Raw genomic sequence first — 16,511 nt, 5'->3', positions numbered from 1 at the left:
AATTTCTGCATTAATTTGAGATTTTTTTTTTTGGCACTATGAATCCATTTGGTAAGTTAGAAAAGCCATTCTGGCAATGTTAACATGTATTAAAATGTTTATACATTCCAACTTTAAGTGTAAATTTAGCTTCCAGCAAATAAATACAACAGCTGGTTTTCACTTCTATTGGTATTTTGATTCTCTTATTAATTAGTTTCTTTTTTTTTTTCAGATTTTTAAATTGATTACAACATGCTCAAGTAGACTTTCTAGTCGATTCACCCAAATTCCAACAGGAATTGGTTTATAAATTGGTTCCAACTGGAACTGGTCATTTGGAATTTCCAGCATGGGAAATTGTTTTATATGTGCCTTGATAAGTACCCTAAATTACAAATTGATGTGTCTAAATCTAATGAAGAAAACAAAAGGTACTGCTATGTAAATGTTGCACTTAAAAATATCTGTATGATTGGGCATCTGAGATCCATCTAGACTTAAGGGCATAATGTACATTTTTTTGCCCCTTCTTAGCATCAATGACAGCAGCCCATAAGCACAGTCAGTACTGTGCTGCGCTTGCCATGTTAAGATGACTGGTTGTATCCTAGCAGCGCTATGGCAAATCGTCAACAGATGAACTTTTTGTTTGTTTCTGCAGACTCAAAGCCTATGTCGAGAATCATGGCTATATCCCCCAGGAGATCCTCGGTTCCTGTGAGGTTTGTAAGTGTCCTGGTATGAGTCAGGATAATCTTCTTCCACCAGAGGGTAATGATCTCGGCTATGCTGGGAACTGGAAGACAAGCGGTTCCTACTCTTCCGAGCCCTTTCATTGTGATAATTTTCATCAGAGGTCATTAGACTTCGTCTTTCAACTGGAGAGTTCTCTGTGGAGTGGTTGCTGTGCCTCAGACGCTGACTCTAAAAATATCAGATGGTTCACTGGTTAAATCACATCCGCTTTGTTCACATAGAACATGCAAATGTATGTACAACAGAAGGATCTGTACAATAAGAAGCTAAATATTTGACTTAATAAAACATTCTGATGTACAAATGGTCTGCTCGAAATATCTGGTCTTATGTATTTGGTATACAACATGAGAAGAGGCTTAAAGTGCTGGTAGTTTGTGAATTTTAATTACATAACACTGCATACTTATGCTTCCTATGAAAAATATAAAAGTGAAAGTTAACTGCTGAATGGAATTTAGTATATTTATGAGAGCCTAATAATTCCACTTCTATTGCAAAAATGAGGGTTATTTTACTATTGGAAAATAAGTTGAAGTTCAGAATATTATCTGCTATTTTTTCTTCCTCTCTTGAACTGATAAAAGCTTCCTCCTAAAGTCACATACTTCTTTATCTAGTTGAATGTTCCTTATACCTTTTAAAAATATTTTAGTAAAATTATGATTTGTACTGCCCATAAAGTGTGTTTCTACATCCTACATAAATGCAAGACTCAGCAACATTGTCTCCAAAGAAGTATACAATAAATTGAAGGCAGCTAACTGATACATTTACAATTCTTGCTTCCTCCAACTGAAATGTCCAGGAAAAATAATCCTCAGAATATAAACTAAATTTCTCTGATAACATGAAATTAATATCTTCAGTCACTTATTTAAGTGCTCAGTAAATGCTGTTAACATTTTTCTTCAGATCTCAGGAAAACCTGTATCCTTAGCTGTGCCTACCTGCTTAAGTAGGTTGCCTCAGTTAAGAAACAGGATACTGATGAAACCAAAGACCAAGATGCATTTTCTGTAAAGGATACTCACCTTCAGCAGGAAACTCATTCAACAGTCACAGCCTCTGCCTCTAGCCCCAACTAGGGGTCTAACAATTAAGTGCCCATGGTTACTAGGAGAACTTGGCCCCAGGACCAAGGGCACCACGTTAACTCAAGTGGGGGAACCACTCCAGGTGGATGTCTGAGAGGTGCTAAGTCAGGAGTGTTATATTCATAAACAAAGTACATTTCATCTCTACCAACTTGTGTAGGTGGAATCACATTGCTTCATTTATCCATTTCCCCTCCCACAATATATAGCTCGGAGCCAGCTCTAACTGGTCAGTGGATGTGCCACGCTCAGGTCAGCATGCAGGGGGTAAAACAAGGAAAGAAAGAGTCCCAGTGCCCACACATACACTGCATATTGTAATAGGATGTTTCCCAAGTTCATTTCCAGCCACAAAAACTATTTATGTGGTAATTCTTTTTTTTTCTTACAAAGATGTAGCTTTGTAAAAGAGTAATAGAGTTCTAATAACATTTCAGAGAGTGCTATTTATCTTAGAGTTAACACTACACAATCTACATTATGACTATCACAACCCATTAATACAATACTAGTCACGATGCAAGAGAACTCGACTGACAACCATTCTTCAATCAGCTGGGGGTCTGGCCACATTCCCACAGCTGCTTGGTATCATGCAGATTCATATGATATATCATTCATTCATATTCATACCAGATTCACTTCATATTATAATGCCTCTGGCTCCCCACATCTGGCCCTGAGCACAGCACCTGAACAGCAAGAGAGTGAGCCTCCTGATCCTGCATTCATCCCCCATTCCCCTAAAGGCCATAGGTGATGGCCAAGGTGGGCCTTGCTAACCCCTAAGAAAACTCAGAGATCTGTCACTATTTCCAACCAAGATGATTCTACTCTGCGCATTCTGTTTGCACATGGACAGGCCCTGCAGCCTGTGGGGCGGGGTTAGGTAAGATTGGTCATAATGTCTGTCTCTCCCTCCTCACTTAGCTGGTCCTGTGCCTGACAGCGCCACCACTGTCTAATACTGAAGAAGTGATGTGGAGAAGTAATGAATAGACCCCTGACTAGTAGGTAGTAAGTTTCTTACAGGGTTTAGACCTAGCAGAGATGAGTTCATTTTTGGCCAACACTAGCACTTGTGGGATCTTAGTTCCTGAACCGGGAATCGAACCCTTGCCCCTTGCATTGGAAGCGCAGATTCTTAACCACTGGACCACCAGTGTAAGCAGAGGAGGGATGAATTTAAGTAAAAGTCATTATAAATGAACAGAGTACCAAGTTCTAAGGAAAAGGCCATTCTCTGGATAATTCTGTCTGGGGTAGATCATGACTAGGTAATACATTCTGTGTGTGCTGTGTGCGCTTAGTCACTCAGTCGTGTCTGACTCTTTGCAGCCCCATGGACTGCAGCCCGCCAGGCTGCTGTGTCCATGGCAATACTCCAGGCAAGAATACTGCAGTGGGTTGCCATGTCCTCCTCCAGGGGATCTCCCCAACCCAGGGATCGAACCTAGGTCTCCTGCACTGCAGGCTGATTCTTTACCATCTGAGCCACCAGGGAAGCCCAGTGCTTTCTGAGGGTACAGTAAAACAGTATATGTGAAAGTATAAAATATCTGTTTGAATCTGCAGCCAAAAGATGCGAATCTGAAGAATTTTTTTGCTAATACTTTATAGCAAGTATATGAACCAAAGTCATTTGAGTGCGTAAAATGTAAAATAGTCTATATGAGTAGCCACTACTTTAGACTCTTTGATATAGTAACGTACACGGTTCTCTCTTCAGAGTAAGGACAATCCCAGTCTCCATCTCAATCGAGTTTCCTATAGAAGCTTAAATGTAAGGTTGTAAAAGCACAAGTGACACTACCTGTAACCCAGAAATTGCTGTGGGATATGGCGAGAGTGCTGTTGAGCCCAGGTTCCTTCCAAGCAGTGGGGTCATGGGGGTGCTACCGGTCGTGTGGGTGGCACGCCAGTAGGCCTCAAGGTACTCTCCCAGGTGTTCACACGCATCCTCCAACTGATTCTCATCTAGTATGACATCGAACATTTCCTGCAGATAAAAAGAAAATCCATTTTATTTATACTTCAAATGTTAGACCATGAAACCTGAAATTCTATTTCATGCAGATAATGTTGTTTCTAATGTCCAACAGCAAGTATCAAATTTGAGGGGATGTACCGGCAGTTCCTAAAGTTAAATGAAGAACTGCTGCAAGGTTGACCATGTACAAATTTGGACAATGACATAAAAATGGGAATGCTCATTAGATATCTGGATCTTTCATTATTTAGGGGAAAAAAAAAGATGAGGTACATAAAGAAGAGTTCTAAGTAGAATATAGTGAAAACACATATATGTTTACATCTTTATCCATATATTCCTATGGATACTTACTGAATATTTACTTACTTCAGAATATGAGAGAAGCAAGTTAATGGCACTGAGAGAGGGGTTCTAAAAATGTTTCAGTAACAAATGTATCACAGGAATAAACATTTCATCTCGCAAATTATGTTGGAGGAAATAACATTTACTTGGGTAATTTTATTTTTTAACATTTGTTTACTTATTTGGCTGCACTGGGTCCTAGTTGTGGCCTGCGGGATCTCTTTTTTTGGGTACACAAACTCTAGTTGTGGTGCGTGGGGTCAGTAGTTGCCGCATGCTGCCTCAGTTGCTCTGCGGCAGGTGGGATCTTAGTTGCCCAACCAGGGATCGAACTCACACCCCCTGCACTGCAAGGCAGATTATTAAGTACTAGTCCACCAGGGAAGTCCCTACTTGGGAATTTTTAGGATGTTTGTGAAATGATGTAATCTCTCTCATGATGAAACAACACGACAGGTAAAGGATTAATAGTAGAAAACCACAGTATAGTCTTTCTGCTGCTAGAGGATAATTGTGTGAAATAGTTAAACATGAATAAGAGCAAGGAATAAGTGATTGCAGAGGTAGTGGTTAGGGGTCGGGGAGGGGTCACACAGTGCCTGGTGTCCATGTGTCTGTCACTAAGGACTTGGTCCGACACCTGTTCTATAATCTGGAAGTTGCTCTTCTGCTCCGTAGGAATAGAGTGGCCCCTCTGTCGCTGCAGTGTGGTTGGGAACACAGAGAGAATATAACCGGGACACCGATTCTCTGAAGGGTCAGCCTCATAGAGATAAAAGCCATTACACAGGTAAGTGAGAGTACATCCTTGACTTTCAGCAGCTGAATCCACACCTTGCCTGCTGCACCACTTCTACCGCCCCCACTTGGTTTCTCACAAGCTCATTTTAGCCAAAGAAGGAGCTTCTAGTACTGGATTCAATGCAGGATTGCTGCCACCCGGACTTGATGCTGTAGGTGGATTGTCGGTTTTCAGCAACTGGATGGCTCTGGGTTGGTGGGGGGTCGGCTGACTCACTCTCATCAATGTGAGGGCTCCCTGAAGCAGAAGTCACCATGGAAACAATCTCTCTCCCAACATTTACTCTTTGAATGTTTTCATCGCATCAATCTTTACTGAACATTTTGACCCTAATTTGCAAGGCAGTGAGAAGTATTTAGCAACTAGGAAATAATAAGGTGACTTCAGTCTAAGCCAACTGGTGTTTGAGAAGAGAGCCAGCTGAAGTCATGTAGAAACCTATCCCCCATGAGAATGCTTATTAGTGGATTTCAGATGGGTTTTTGCATATTTTATTCATTCATAAAATATTTACTTGATACCTATTCTGTGCTAGGCATTGTGAGTATACTGTGGCAAAGAAAACAGACTCCACCCTTATGCTCAAGAAGCATTCACTCTGGGTAAGAGACACGTATTAAAATCCATAATAGTCTATGCCACACTGGGACTTCAATTCAGAACAACAGAGACTGAACCATTGAATGTTCAGAATTGCAGCTTAAAGTTATGGATATAGAAGGAGGTGCAGAGTGATATGTGAAAGTCAAATTTATGAGGGAGGGGAAATTATGAGTAAGTCAAAGAATTCTATCTGTAGAGAGAAGAGAATAAAATAGAGAGGAGCAAAAGACACAATGGAAGAGACCATACAGTCCATGAGAGAATGAGAAAACAGCTAGGTCCACAGTGTCAGTCAGCATATATCCTTGTAATAAATCCTCTTCCCACTATCGCAAATCAAGCGGGTATCTGTCTCTTGAAATCAAAAGCTCCCTCCTAAACCTAAACCATCAACCATCAACCTAAACCATCAACGGTTACAAATGTAGACTCTGAAAAATGTCCCTAATGCTCTGACATACACATTGCATTCTCTGATGGCCTTGCAATGCTACCTTGAATGGAACAAAATCAGCCCCATCCCAGAGGGTGCGCATACACTTAGACGAGACAGGAAGAAGAAAGAGGAAACTGGCCAGCACAAAGAACCACTCTGTCAGCCACTCCAGGCTAAAACTGGCCACAAATTCCAGACTGTATTTCATCTGGAGTCTGCTGTTTATATAGTGTTATTTATGTTAACTGTATAATTCAATTACATAAATCTCATTCTATAATATGGGATCTCAACAACGTGTAGTCTCATGTACACACTGCTATGTTTAAAATAAACAACCACCAAGGTCCTACTATATATAGCACAGGGAACTGTGCTCAACCTTATGTGTCAGTCTATATGGGAGGGAAGTTTGGGGGAGAATGGATACATATACACGTATGGCCAAGTCACTTTCCTGTCTGTCTGAAATTATTACAATGTTGTTAATTGGTTATACTCCAATATAAAATAAAAAGGTTTAAAAATACAAAAATAATTAAAATAAAAATTTACAAAGCAAAACAAAAACAAGCAAAAAAACCCCCAGAAACCAAAGGGTAGTCTCAATAACTCTTGCCTGGAAAATCCCATGGACGGAGGAGCCTGGTCAGCTGCAGTCCATGGGGTTGCTAAGAGTTGGACACAACTGAGCTACTTCACCTTCACTTTTCCCTTTCATGCATTGCAGAAGGAAATGGCAACCCACTTCAGTGTTCTTGCCTGGAGAATCCCAGGGATGGGGGAGCCTGGTGGGCTGCTGTCTCTGGGGTCTCACAGAGTCAGACACGACTGAAGCGACAGCAGCAGCAGCAGCCACAGTCTCAACAAGTCATTTTCTTGTTTTCATAAACTCTCAAGTTAATGAACCATCCAGAGACACTTGGACTAGGGGTTCTAATTATCACAGCCAGGACTGCAAAGCGCAGAGAGGGCAAAATGTGGTAAGGAGCACCCACTGCAAAGCATTATTTCAATGAGATTTCTATCTTCCTGGCTATTCCACATGGTATTAATACATTGTATTAATAACAATGCAGACAGAATTAAACATACATTTAATTACAAGTAGTTTAATAAAGTGCTTTCCTTTGCCAATGGATAGAATTTGTATGCATCAGCACATGGCTGTTTGCTAAAGTCTCATTCATTTCTAGGAAACTAAGCTTTTGCACTGCTAAAAAGACAGCTATACGATGGAAGATGATTTGAAATTGCTTTTAGGCTTTCAAAAGCACAGAGCAAAGCAAATTTCAGCTTTTGAATGAATACTGACATATGCAGCTTATTCCCAACTGAGAGGAATCTCACAGCCTTGGTATCTATGACAATTTTTCCTTTCAACTGTTTAGGAAATAACACAGCTGATTAGACCAGAGTGTTACAAAATGAGGATAAGGCAGGAAAAAAAATTTTTAATTATACAAAGAGAAATTCAAAGAAAAGCAGACAAATGAATTATGCAAACCAGCTCTGCCAATGTTTCTTAAGTTTAAAGGTTCAAGTGCAGTTAGCTCTTCACTGTGTAATATGTGAGGCCTCCGGTATGGGATATGGATGCAGAGAGCTATCTAATCAGAAGAGGGTGTGGGTAATGGGACAGTCACAGGCAGTGAGGGGTTATCCACTCGGTGACACCATGCCCTTGAGACTGCTGGAGATAGGGGTAACGCTGGGCTGTTTTCAAAGTACTGACATGGCACGCGCCTCTGACATTCTGTGATGAGATATTTTCTTCAGCTGAGCTGAGCAGAAATAATGCGGCTGCCAAAGTAAATAAGGAGTGAACGGAAGAGTCAAAACAAGTCACCAGAAAATCAGGCAGAAGAGGTCCCTTTTCTGGACAACCTCTTTCAGAAAAATGAAAACACTGAAGCCTGAGAAATAACGAGTGAAAAACATGCCTCTAGCTTATCCAGTGGTCCAGAAATCAGAAATGGCAGGAAATAAAGGGAGAAAGATTGAAGCTGAATATAATAGGAATGAAGAAAGTCTGCAATAGCTTTTTTAAAATAATTTAAGTATGTAAAGATCTGTCTAGTTCTTCATTCACGGAGTATCACATACTTGCCCAAGGAAGATATCTGAATTAGAGCAACCTGAATTAGAGCAAGCCATCCTGGTTTGCCTGGGACTGAGTACCTCCCAGAAGTACTTTGAATGTGCAAATCTGCAAATCTGCAAAACTGGGGAGAATCGGAAGGTAGGTCATGCTGGTTTTCAGAAAACATGGAGTACTTTTCAGTTACTACACTGACGATTTCAACAGGTTCCATTTCTTTCCTTTATAATACATTCTCCTGGGTAGGAGGATATAGAGAGGGAATGGGCAAGTCTTTATGACTGTGAAACGCATACTTTCTAGCAAAGAGGGAGAATCTTGTTAAAACAAAAATAATTTCTAACATGTTTTATCTAGGAGTTGTTGTTAAATGTTTTAAAATTAAAAGTTTATAAAACTTAGAAATGAATGCTTCAGTTGAATCCTAACTTTTTTGTTAAATTGGTACAGCACTAAGTAGCCAGGGGATTAAATATATATAAACTCTCCCATGGTATAAGCATTGCTTTCATTGATTTGTTGTGCAGAGATAGAACCTCACATGGGGCATCTTTCCTAGTTCTAAGTGGAAAAAAGAAATAATAGGGGCGAGCATAGTTTTGCCTCTTTATTATTGGAACATAGAGATCTTTAATTTGCCACCACGTAAAAAAATGACTGGCAAGCACTATTCAGTGAAATGAAATGGCTGAATGGCAAAGAGGCAATGCTAATTATAAAATAACCAGCCAATGTTTCTTTCATGTCAGAACTGCATTCTTTATATTATTAAAGCTTTGAATTCCTGAGTACTCAACTCACTGGTCAACTAGTGATAGGAAACTCTAAGTTAAAGGGATTTTGAAAGATTTAGGAGTACTTTGGGGGATAAAGGAAAGCCTACCAATATCATGTGGCTCTAGCAGTTAGTTTCAGGCACAGTCTCCACTTTTAATGAGCCAAAAGGGAAACACAATCATAATTCCTATCACTGATCTGTGGGGAAAGCAGGAAGGTAAAGAATATGGTGACTTTGATACCTTTTAGTTCCTCTGTTTTAATGATCTTTGACTTTCATTCTGAACCCAAACACATTTTCCTCACCACACCCATGCATACTGTTCATTCTTTTTTTCAAAAAATAGATGGTTCTGCTTTTTATTTATTTATGCATTGGCTGTGCTGCCCAGCTTCAGTTCAGTTCAGTTCAGCCACTCAGTTGTGTCCGACTCTTTGTGAGCCCATGGACTGCAGGCCTCCCTGTCCATCACTAACTCCTGGAGCTTGCTCAAACTCATGTCCATTGAGTCGGTGATGCCATCCAACCATCTCATCCTCTGTCGTCCCCTACTCCTCCCACCTTCAATCCTCCTCAACATCAGGGTCTTCTCAAATGAGTCACTTCTTTGTATCAGGTGGCCAAAGTATTGGAGTTTCAGCTTCAGCATCAGTCCTTCCAGTGAATATTTAGGACTAATTTCCTCTAGGATTGACTGGTTTGATCTCCTTGCAGTCCAAGGGATTCTCAAGAGTCTTCTCCAACACCACAGTTCAAAAGCATCAATTCTTTGGCACTCAGCTTTCTTTATAGTCCAAGTCTCATATCCATACATGACCACTGGAAAAACCACAGCTTTGACTAGATGGACCTTTGTCGGCAAAGTAATGTCTCTGCTTTTTAATATGCTGTGTGGGTTGGTCATAACTTTTCTTTTAAGGAGAAAGTGTCTTTTAATTTCATGGCTGCAGTCACTGTCTGCAGTGATTCTGGAGCCCAAGAAAATAAAGTCTCTCACTGTTTCCATTGTTTCCTCATCTATTTGCCTTGAAGTGATGGGACGAGATGCCAGGATGTTAGAGTTTTGAATGCTGACTTTTAAGCCAACTTTTTCACTCTCCTCTTTCACTTTCATCAAGAGGCTCTTTAGTTCTTCGCTTTCTGCCAAAAGGGTGGTGTCATCTGCGTATCATAGGTTATTGATACAGGATCCTAGTTCCCTGACAAGGGATTAGATTCAAGGCCACAATTGTGAAAAACTCTAACTCCTAACAACTGGACTGCCCAGGAACTCCATCCTGTCCATTTTTTTCTTTTTCAAATGTATTTATTTTTATTGGAGGATGATTGCTTTACAATATTGTGTTGGTGTCTGAAATGTATCAATATGAATCAGCCATAGGTATACAATATACAGCCCTTCCCTCTTGAGACTCCCTCCCAACCCCTACCCCCCACCCTGTCCATTCTTAATCTTCAAAGGTTTTAACAACATTTATCAGTGCTACTGTCTGCAGAAGAGGCACCTGGTGTTTCTGTTGAGTCCATATTAACCCAATACTTTAAATCATAGTACTGAAGGGAAACCATTCAATATCACGGTAATCCAAGTCTATGCCCTGACCAGTAATGCTGAAGAAGCTGGTTGAACGGTTCTATGAAGACCTACAAGACCTTCTAGAACTAACACCCAAAAAAGATATCCTTTTCATTACAGGGGACTGGAATGCAAAAGTAGGAAGTCAAGAGACACCTGGAGTAACAGGCAAATTTGGCCTTGGAGTACAGAATGAAGCAGGGCAAAGGCTAGTAGAATTTTGCTAAAGAGAACGCACTGGTCATAGCAAACACCCTCTTCCAACAACACAAGAGAAGACTCTACACATGGACATCACCAGGTCAACACTGAAATCAGACTGGTTATATTCTTTGCAGCCAAAGATGGAGAAGCTCTATACAGTCAGCAAAAACAAGACTGGGAGTGGACTGTGGCTCAGATCATGAACTCCTTATTGCCAAATTCAGACTGAAATTGAAGAAAGTAGGGAAAATCACTAGACCATTCAGGTATGACCTAAATCAAATCCCTTATGATTATACAGTGGAAGTGAGAAATAGATTTAAGGGACCAGATCTGATAGACAGAATGCCTGATGAACTATGGATGGAGGTTCATGACATTGTACAGGAGACAGGAGTCAAGACCATCCCCAAGAAAAAGAAATGCAAAAAAAGCAAAATGACTGTCTGGGGAGGCCTTACAAATAGCTGTGAAAAGAAGGGAAGCGAAAAGCAAAGGAGAAAAGGAAAGATATACCCATTTGAATGCAGAGATCCAAAGAATAGCAAGAAGAGATAAGAAAGCCTTCCTCAGTGACCAATGCAAGAGATCTCTTCAAGAAAATTAGAGATACCAAGGGAACATTTCATGCAAAGATGGGCTCGATAAAGGACAGAAATGGTAGGGACCTAACAGAGGCAGATGATATTAAGAAGAGGTGGCAAGAATACACAGAAGAACTGTACAAAAAAGATCTTCATGACCCAGATAATCACAATGGTGTGATCACTCACCTAGAGCCAGACATCCTGGAATGTGAAGTCAAGCGGGCCTTAGGAAGCATCACTAGAAATGAAGCTAGTGGAGGTAATGAAATTCCAGTTGAGCTATTTCAAATCCTGAAAGATGATGCTGTGAAAGTGCTGCACTCAATATGCCAACAAACTTGGAAAACTCAGCAGTGGCGACAGGACTGGAAAAGGTCAGTTTTCACTCCAATCCCAAAGAAAGGCAATGACAAAGAATGCTCAAACTACCGCACAATTGCACTCATCTCACACACTAGTAAAGTAATGCTTAAAATTTTCCAAGCCAGATTTCAGCAATACATGAACCGTGAAATTCCAGATGTTCAAGATGGTTTTACCAAAGGCAGAGGAACCAGAGATCAAACTGCCAACATCTGCTGGATCATTGAAAAAAGAAGAGAGTTCCAGAAAAACATCTATTTCTGCTTTATTGACTATGCCAAAGCCTTTGACTGTGTGGATCACAATAAACTGTGGAAAATTCTGAAAGAGATGGGAGTACCAGACCACCTGACCTGCCTCTTGAGAAACCTTTATGCACGTGAGGAAGCAACAGTTAGAACTGGACATGGAACAACAGACTGGTTCCAAATAGGAAAAGGAGTACGTCAAGGCTGTATATTGTCACCCTGCTTATTTAACTTATATGCAGAGTACATCATGAGAAACGCTGGGCTGGAAGAAGCACAAGCTGGAATCAAGATTGCCGGGAGAAATATCAATAATCTCAGATATGCAGATGACACCACCCTTACAGCAGAAAGTGAAGAGGAACTAAAAAGCCTCCTGATGAAAGTGAAAGAGGAGAGTGAAAAAGTTGGCTTAAAGCTCAACAGTCAGAAAAGTAAGATCATGGCATCTGGTCCCATCACTTCATGGGAAATAGACTGGGAAACATGGAAACAGTGTCAGACTTTATTTTTGGGGGGCTCCAAAATCACTGCAGATGGTGACTGCAGCCATGAAATTAAGACACTTACTCCTTGGAAGGAAAGTTATGACCAACCTAGACAGCATATTAAAAAGCAGGGACATTACTTTGCCAACAAAGGTCTGTCTAGTTAAGGCTATGATTTTTCCAGTGGTCAGTAATGGATGTGAGAATGGATGTGAGACTATAAAGAAAGCTGAGTGCCGAAGAATTGATGCTTTTGAACTGTGGTGTTGGAGAAGACTCTTGAGAGTCCCTTGGACTGCAAGGAGATCCAACCAGTCCATTCTAAAGGAGATCAGTCCTGGGTGTTCATTGGAAGGACTGATGCTGAAGCTGAAACTCCAGTACTTTGGCCACCTCATGCAAAGAGTTGACTCATTGGAAAAAACTCTGATGTTGGGAGGGATTGGGGGCAGGAAGAAGAGGGGATGACAGAGGATGAGATGGCTGGATGGCATCACCGACTCGATGGACATGGTTTTGGGTGAACTCCGGGAGTTGGTGATGGACAGGGAGGCCTGGCGCGCTGCAGTTCATGCAGTGGCAAAGAGTTGGACACGACTAAGCGACTGAACTGAACTGAACTGAAGGGAGTGAACTGTCCCTAAGATGGCATGTCTAAGTTGGGTGACTGGAATTCCTGCAACAAGAGTAGTCTCCTTGGGACTGAGAGAAACTAGATCCTGGGTGGCCTTGTTTCCTTCATGAAACAAGGTCAAGTGATGCTTCCTAAGGCCCACTTGACTTCACATTCCAGGATGTCTGGCTCTAGGTGAGTGATCACACCATTGTGATTATCTGGGTCATGAAGACCTTTTTTGTACAGTTCTTCTGTGTATTCTTGCCACCTCTTCAGGGTTAGCTTTTGGTAACACCTGAAATTGATTAGTCACTTTTTCAAACGTCATGTTGTGAATTACTCTCTATACTTGTACAGAATCCAGAGGCTCTGTACTAGTGGATGCACCTTCACGGCTGGCACTTCAGGTAGGAGAATCCACATGATTCTAAGTAATTTAAATAAAATTACTGGAATAGGGCGGTGTGATAGCAATACTACTGTCATAGGATCCTGGGTACTAACATTCACTTCAGAGTTCCTGTGTTTAATAGAGTAAATCTGAGTCCATTCAGCAATGGAAAATAAAGGATGAGAGACGAGAACGACCATGGCTACTGTAATGTTGGAGGTTTCCAAGTGTCTGTGGAGGAGACGTGCTTCCCTCTTGCAGAAAGAGTGATGATTATCATTTTACATGTACAGAAAAATTACAGAGCTCAAAGAGCCAGGGTCAGCTTTTGGTAACACAAGCTAGCTTGTAGTTAAATAGGACTAAAGGATTACATTTCATTTATATATTCAATTGTCTGCCTATCTGGTTTTTTCACCATGCATTATGTAACTGAATACCATAGTACTGGGGCAAATTGAACTTTGCACTTCTTAAATGTACTATTTCAACTCCTCTGAAAAGGAAAAGGGTATCTGGTGCAAGCAGAATGAAATCCAGCACTATAGTGTATAGGTGTATAACCCAAATGGAAATTCAGGCTGGTCATATGAAAACACACATGTGAAACAGGCTTGTGGGTCCTCGTCTCTCAAGACCCTTTTCTGTCTGCATCCCACCTTTTCTTCTGTGAATCTAGAGGAAGCAATGAAGGAAAGTCCTCCTTCCAGAGTAGAAGTATTCAGTAGCCCATCCTTCCAGCTCATCTTTCTATTTGTGGCAGATCGAAAATGGCCACAAGTTCTTTAGCACTCTCTGCATGGAGATGTAGGGTTTATGTCCTGTCTCCTTGAATCTGAGCAGCCTCTAGATTCTTTTCACTAGCAGAACACCGTGGAAGTGATGCTGGGCCAGTAAACCCAATATCTAAGTTTCAGGGGTTGGAATACTTGCTCTTGGAGCCCTGGGAGCTGCCACGTAAGACGCTCATATTCTTGATGGAAAGGGACGAGGTCAGTCACCAGCTCTGTACCACCAAGTGGTCGTCATTTGAAGTCACTAAATTTTGGGGAAGTTCACTGCACAGAAATAGACAACCAGAACCTTGTTCTAGAACAAGGGTGGCAACTTTGATGGGCTGTCTACCTTGGGCCTGCCTCGTACTTCTATAAACAAAGTTTGATTGGAACACTCACAATGTGTGGCTACTTTCCTACCCCCAAAGCAGAGTTGAGTAGTTTTGTAAAGACCACATGGTCCACAAGCCTAAAATATTTACTCCCTGGCACTTTACTGGAAATGTTTACTGATCCCATTCTCAGAAGAAGCCTCACTCATGAAACCCATGATTCTCTCTGCAGGAATATATATATATCACTATATAATCACTATCTAATGATATAATGATATATTTATATGATGTATATTATATCATATATAGTAACCTATCTGTTGCCATTCAGTCTCTAAAGTCTTGTCAGATGAGAAGACGGAGATCTTATGCTGACTAGGCCAAGATATACGACCTCTGGAAAGTCAGTTCATCTCTCTTGGTCTCAGTTCTCTCATTTGCTAAATGATCAGTCTTCCCCTAGAATTGTTCCATGAAACATTATACCCACAGGATGCTCTGCGGGAAATGGTTCTATAGTGGAAATTCAGGAGAAGAAAGGTACACTATCCTAATGGAGCTATAAACTATCTATTAGCATATTAAAGCTTTTGCAGTAAAGAGAACAGTCTATGTTTACACAAATGTTGTCTCAAACATTTTTGGTACCAAAGTGCTTTCTACCTATTGACTCTGCATAGAACCCATACTGGGAAGAACACACGCCAGGAAATACTACACCAGGTGCTTTTCAAAGTCCCTTTTTTCTTCAACAGTCCCTGAGTTCATTTTTCTAAGTACAGAGAGTTAATCTTTTTAGTACTTTTTTAGACTTCCCTTTCTAAAGACTGCTGCTTGTAATTTCTTAGCAATGCGAGACTCCGCTAGTGCAATTTGCTGACTTTTCAGATTGGAGATGCAGTGGCCAATTAAGGAAGCTGCAAATTCTCCTAGAGGAACTAAAATGACACAGTGATCACCCATCTTTGGATGACAATGATAATTACAGTCTTGAAGTGAAGTAGGGAAAATGCAGATACATTTTGAGATTTTACCAGTTTTTATAATCTGAAGATTTTCTCAAAAATTCCAAAATGAGTATACAGTTCCTTCTTAGTATTACAAATGCTATTCAAACAATACCAAATGAACATGTTTAACAATGTGAATACAGAGTGTATACAGAATATTAAATACAAAGTAACGTTGCTTATCCAGACTACTTGTTTAGAATTCCAGGTTATCAAACCAGTTATATAAAACAAGAAAGTGTTTATCCTGCTGAAATAACAACAGGGCAAAGCTGCCTTCCCAGGGCATCAGGATGTTGGAGATTCCTGACATGAGGACACATCGTAAGGCCGCTCACAGTATTATCTGCATTGAAGTCCACTATCTTCTCTTGGTTCCAGTTATTTCAGATGTAATATGTTGTACTCACACACAACTACTCAACTACCAACCCTCTCAGCAGCTAAAATATATCAATATTAATAAGACAAGTTATTTTTCTCTAGTAATTATTAGAGATAAATGTTAACAAACACATTCTATAAAAAAATCCAATTCAAAAGGAACAAGTTTAGTTCACCTGAAATGCATCTCAAGGAATCACATACTGAGACTTCTTATAACATCATTAACCAAAACTTGTGTATATATTCCTCTAAACCAGTGTTACTCAACAGGAAGTGATGGCTTTCCCTACATATGAAGATATTTTCAGTTGCCACAACTCAGTAGTTGTTACTGGCCAGGGATGATGCTGAACATCCTACAATGCACAGGACAGGTCCCTGTAACAAAAGTTATCCAACACAGAACGTGGAGCAACCCTGATCTAAACTGTTCTTTTTTTTTTTCCAAACTTTAAACTTTTTATTCTGTATTGGGGTATAGCCGATCAATAATATTGTGATTGTTGTTATTCAGTTGCTCAGTTGTGTCCAACCCTTTGCGACCCATGGACTGCAGCACGCCAGGCTTCCCTGTCCTTCACCATCTCTCAAAGCTTGCTCAAACTCATGTCCATTGAGTTGGTGATGCCCTCCAACC

At 40.6% G+C, this 16,511-nt stretch overlaps 1 protein-coding gene across 1 annotated transcript in view; it reads right to left on the bottom strand.

Annotated features, from left to right (window-relative positions):
• Window positions 1–645: 645 nt before the first annotated feature.
• Window positions 646–16,511, bottom strand: part of CACNB4 (calcium voltage-gated channel auxiliary subunit beta 4) — a 269,698-nt gene continuing 253,832 nt past the window's right edge. Inside the window, exons 13-14 of the mRNA XM_052656892.1 lie at window positions 3,649–3,834; window positions 646–906 (exon numbers count right to left, since the gene is read on the bottom strand). Coding sequence (XP_052512852.1) covers window positions 646–906; window positions 3,649–3,834 — 447 coding nt within the window. The remainder of the gene's footprint in view (window positions 907–3,648; window positions 3,835–16,511) is intronic.

Source organism: Budorcas taxicolor, chromosome 2 (assembly GCF_023091745.1).
Source record: "Budorcas taxicolor isolate Tak-1 chromosome 2, Takin1.1, whole genome shotgun sequence".
NCBI lineage: Eukaryota > Metazoa > Chordata > Mammalia > Artiodactyla > Bovidae > Budorcas > Budorcas taxicolor.
Note: the sequence above shows the minus strand (reverse complement) of the source record. Positions and strands in the feature narration are given on the sequence as shown.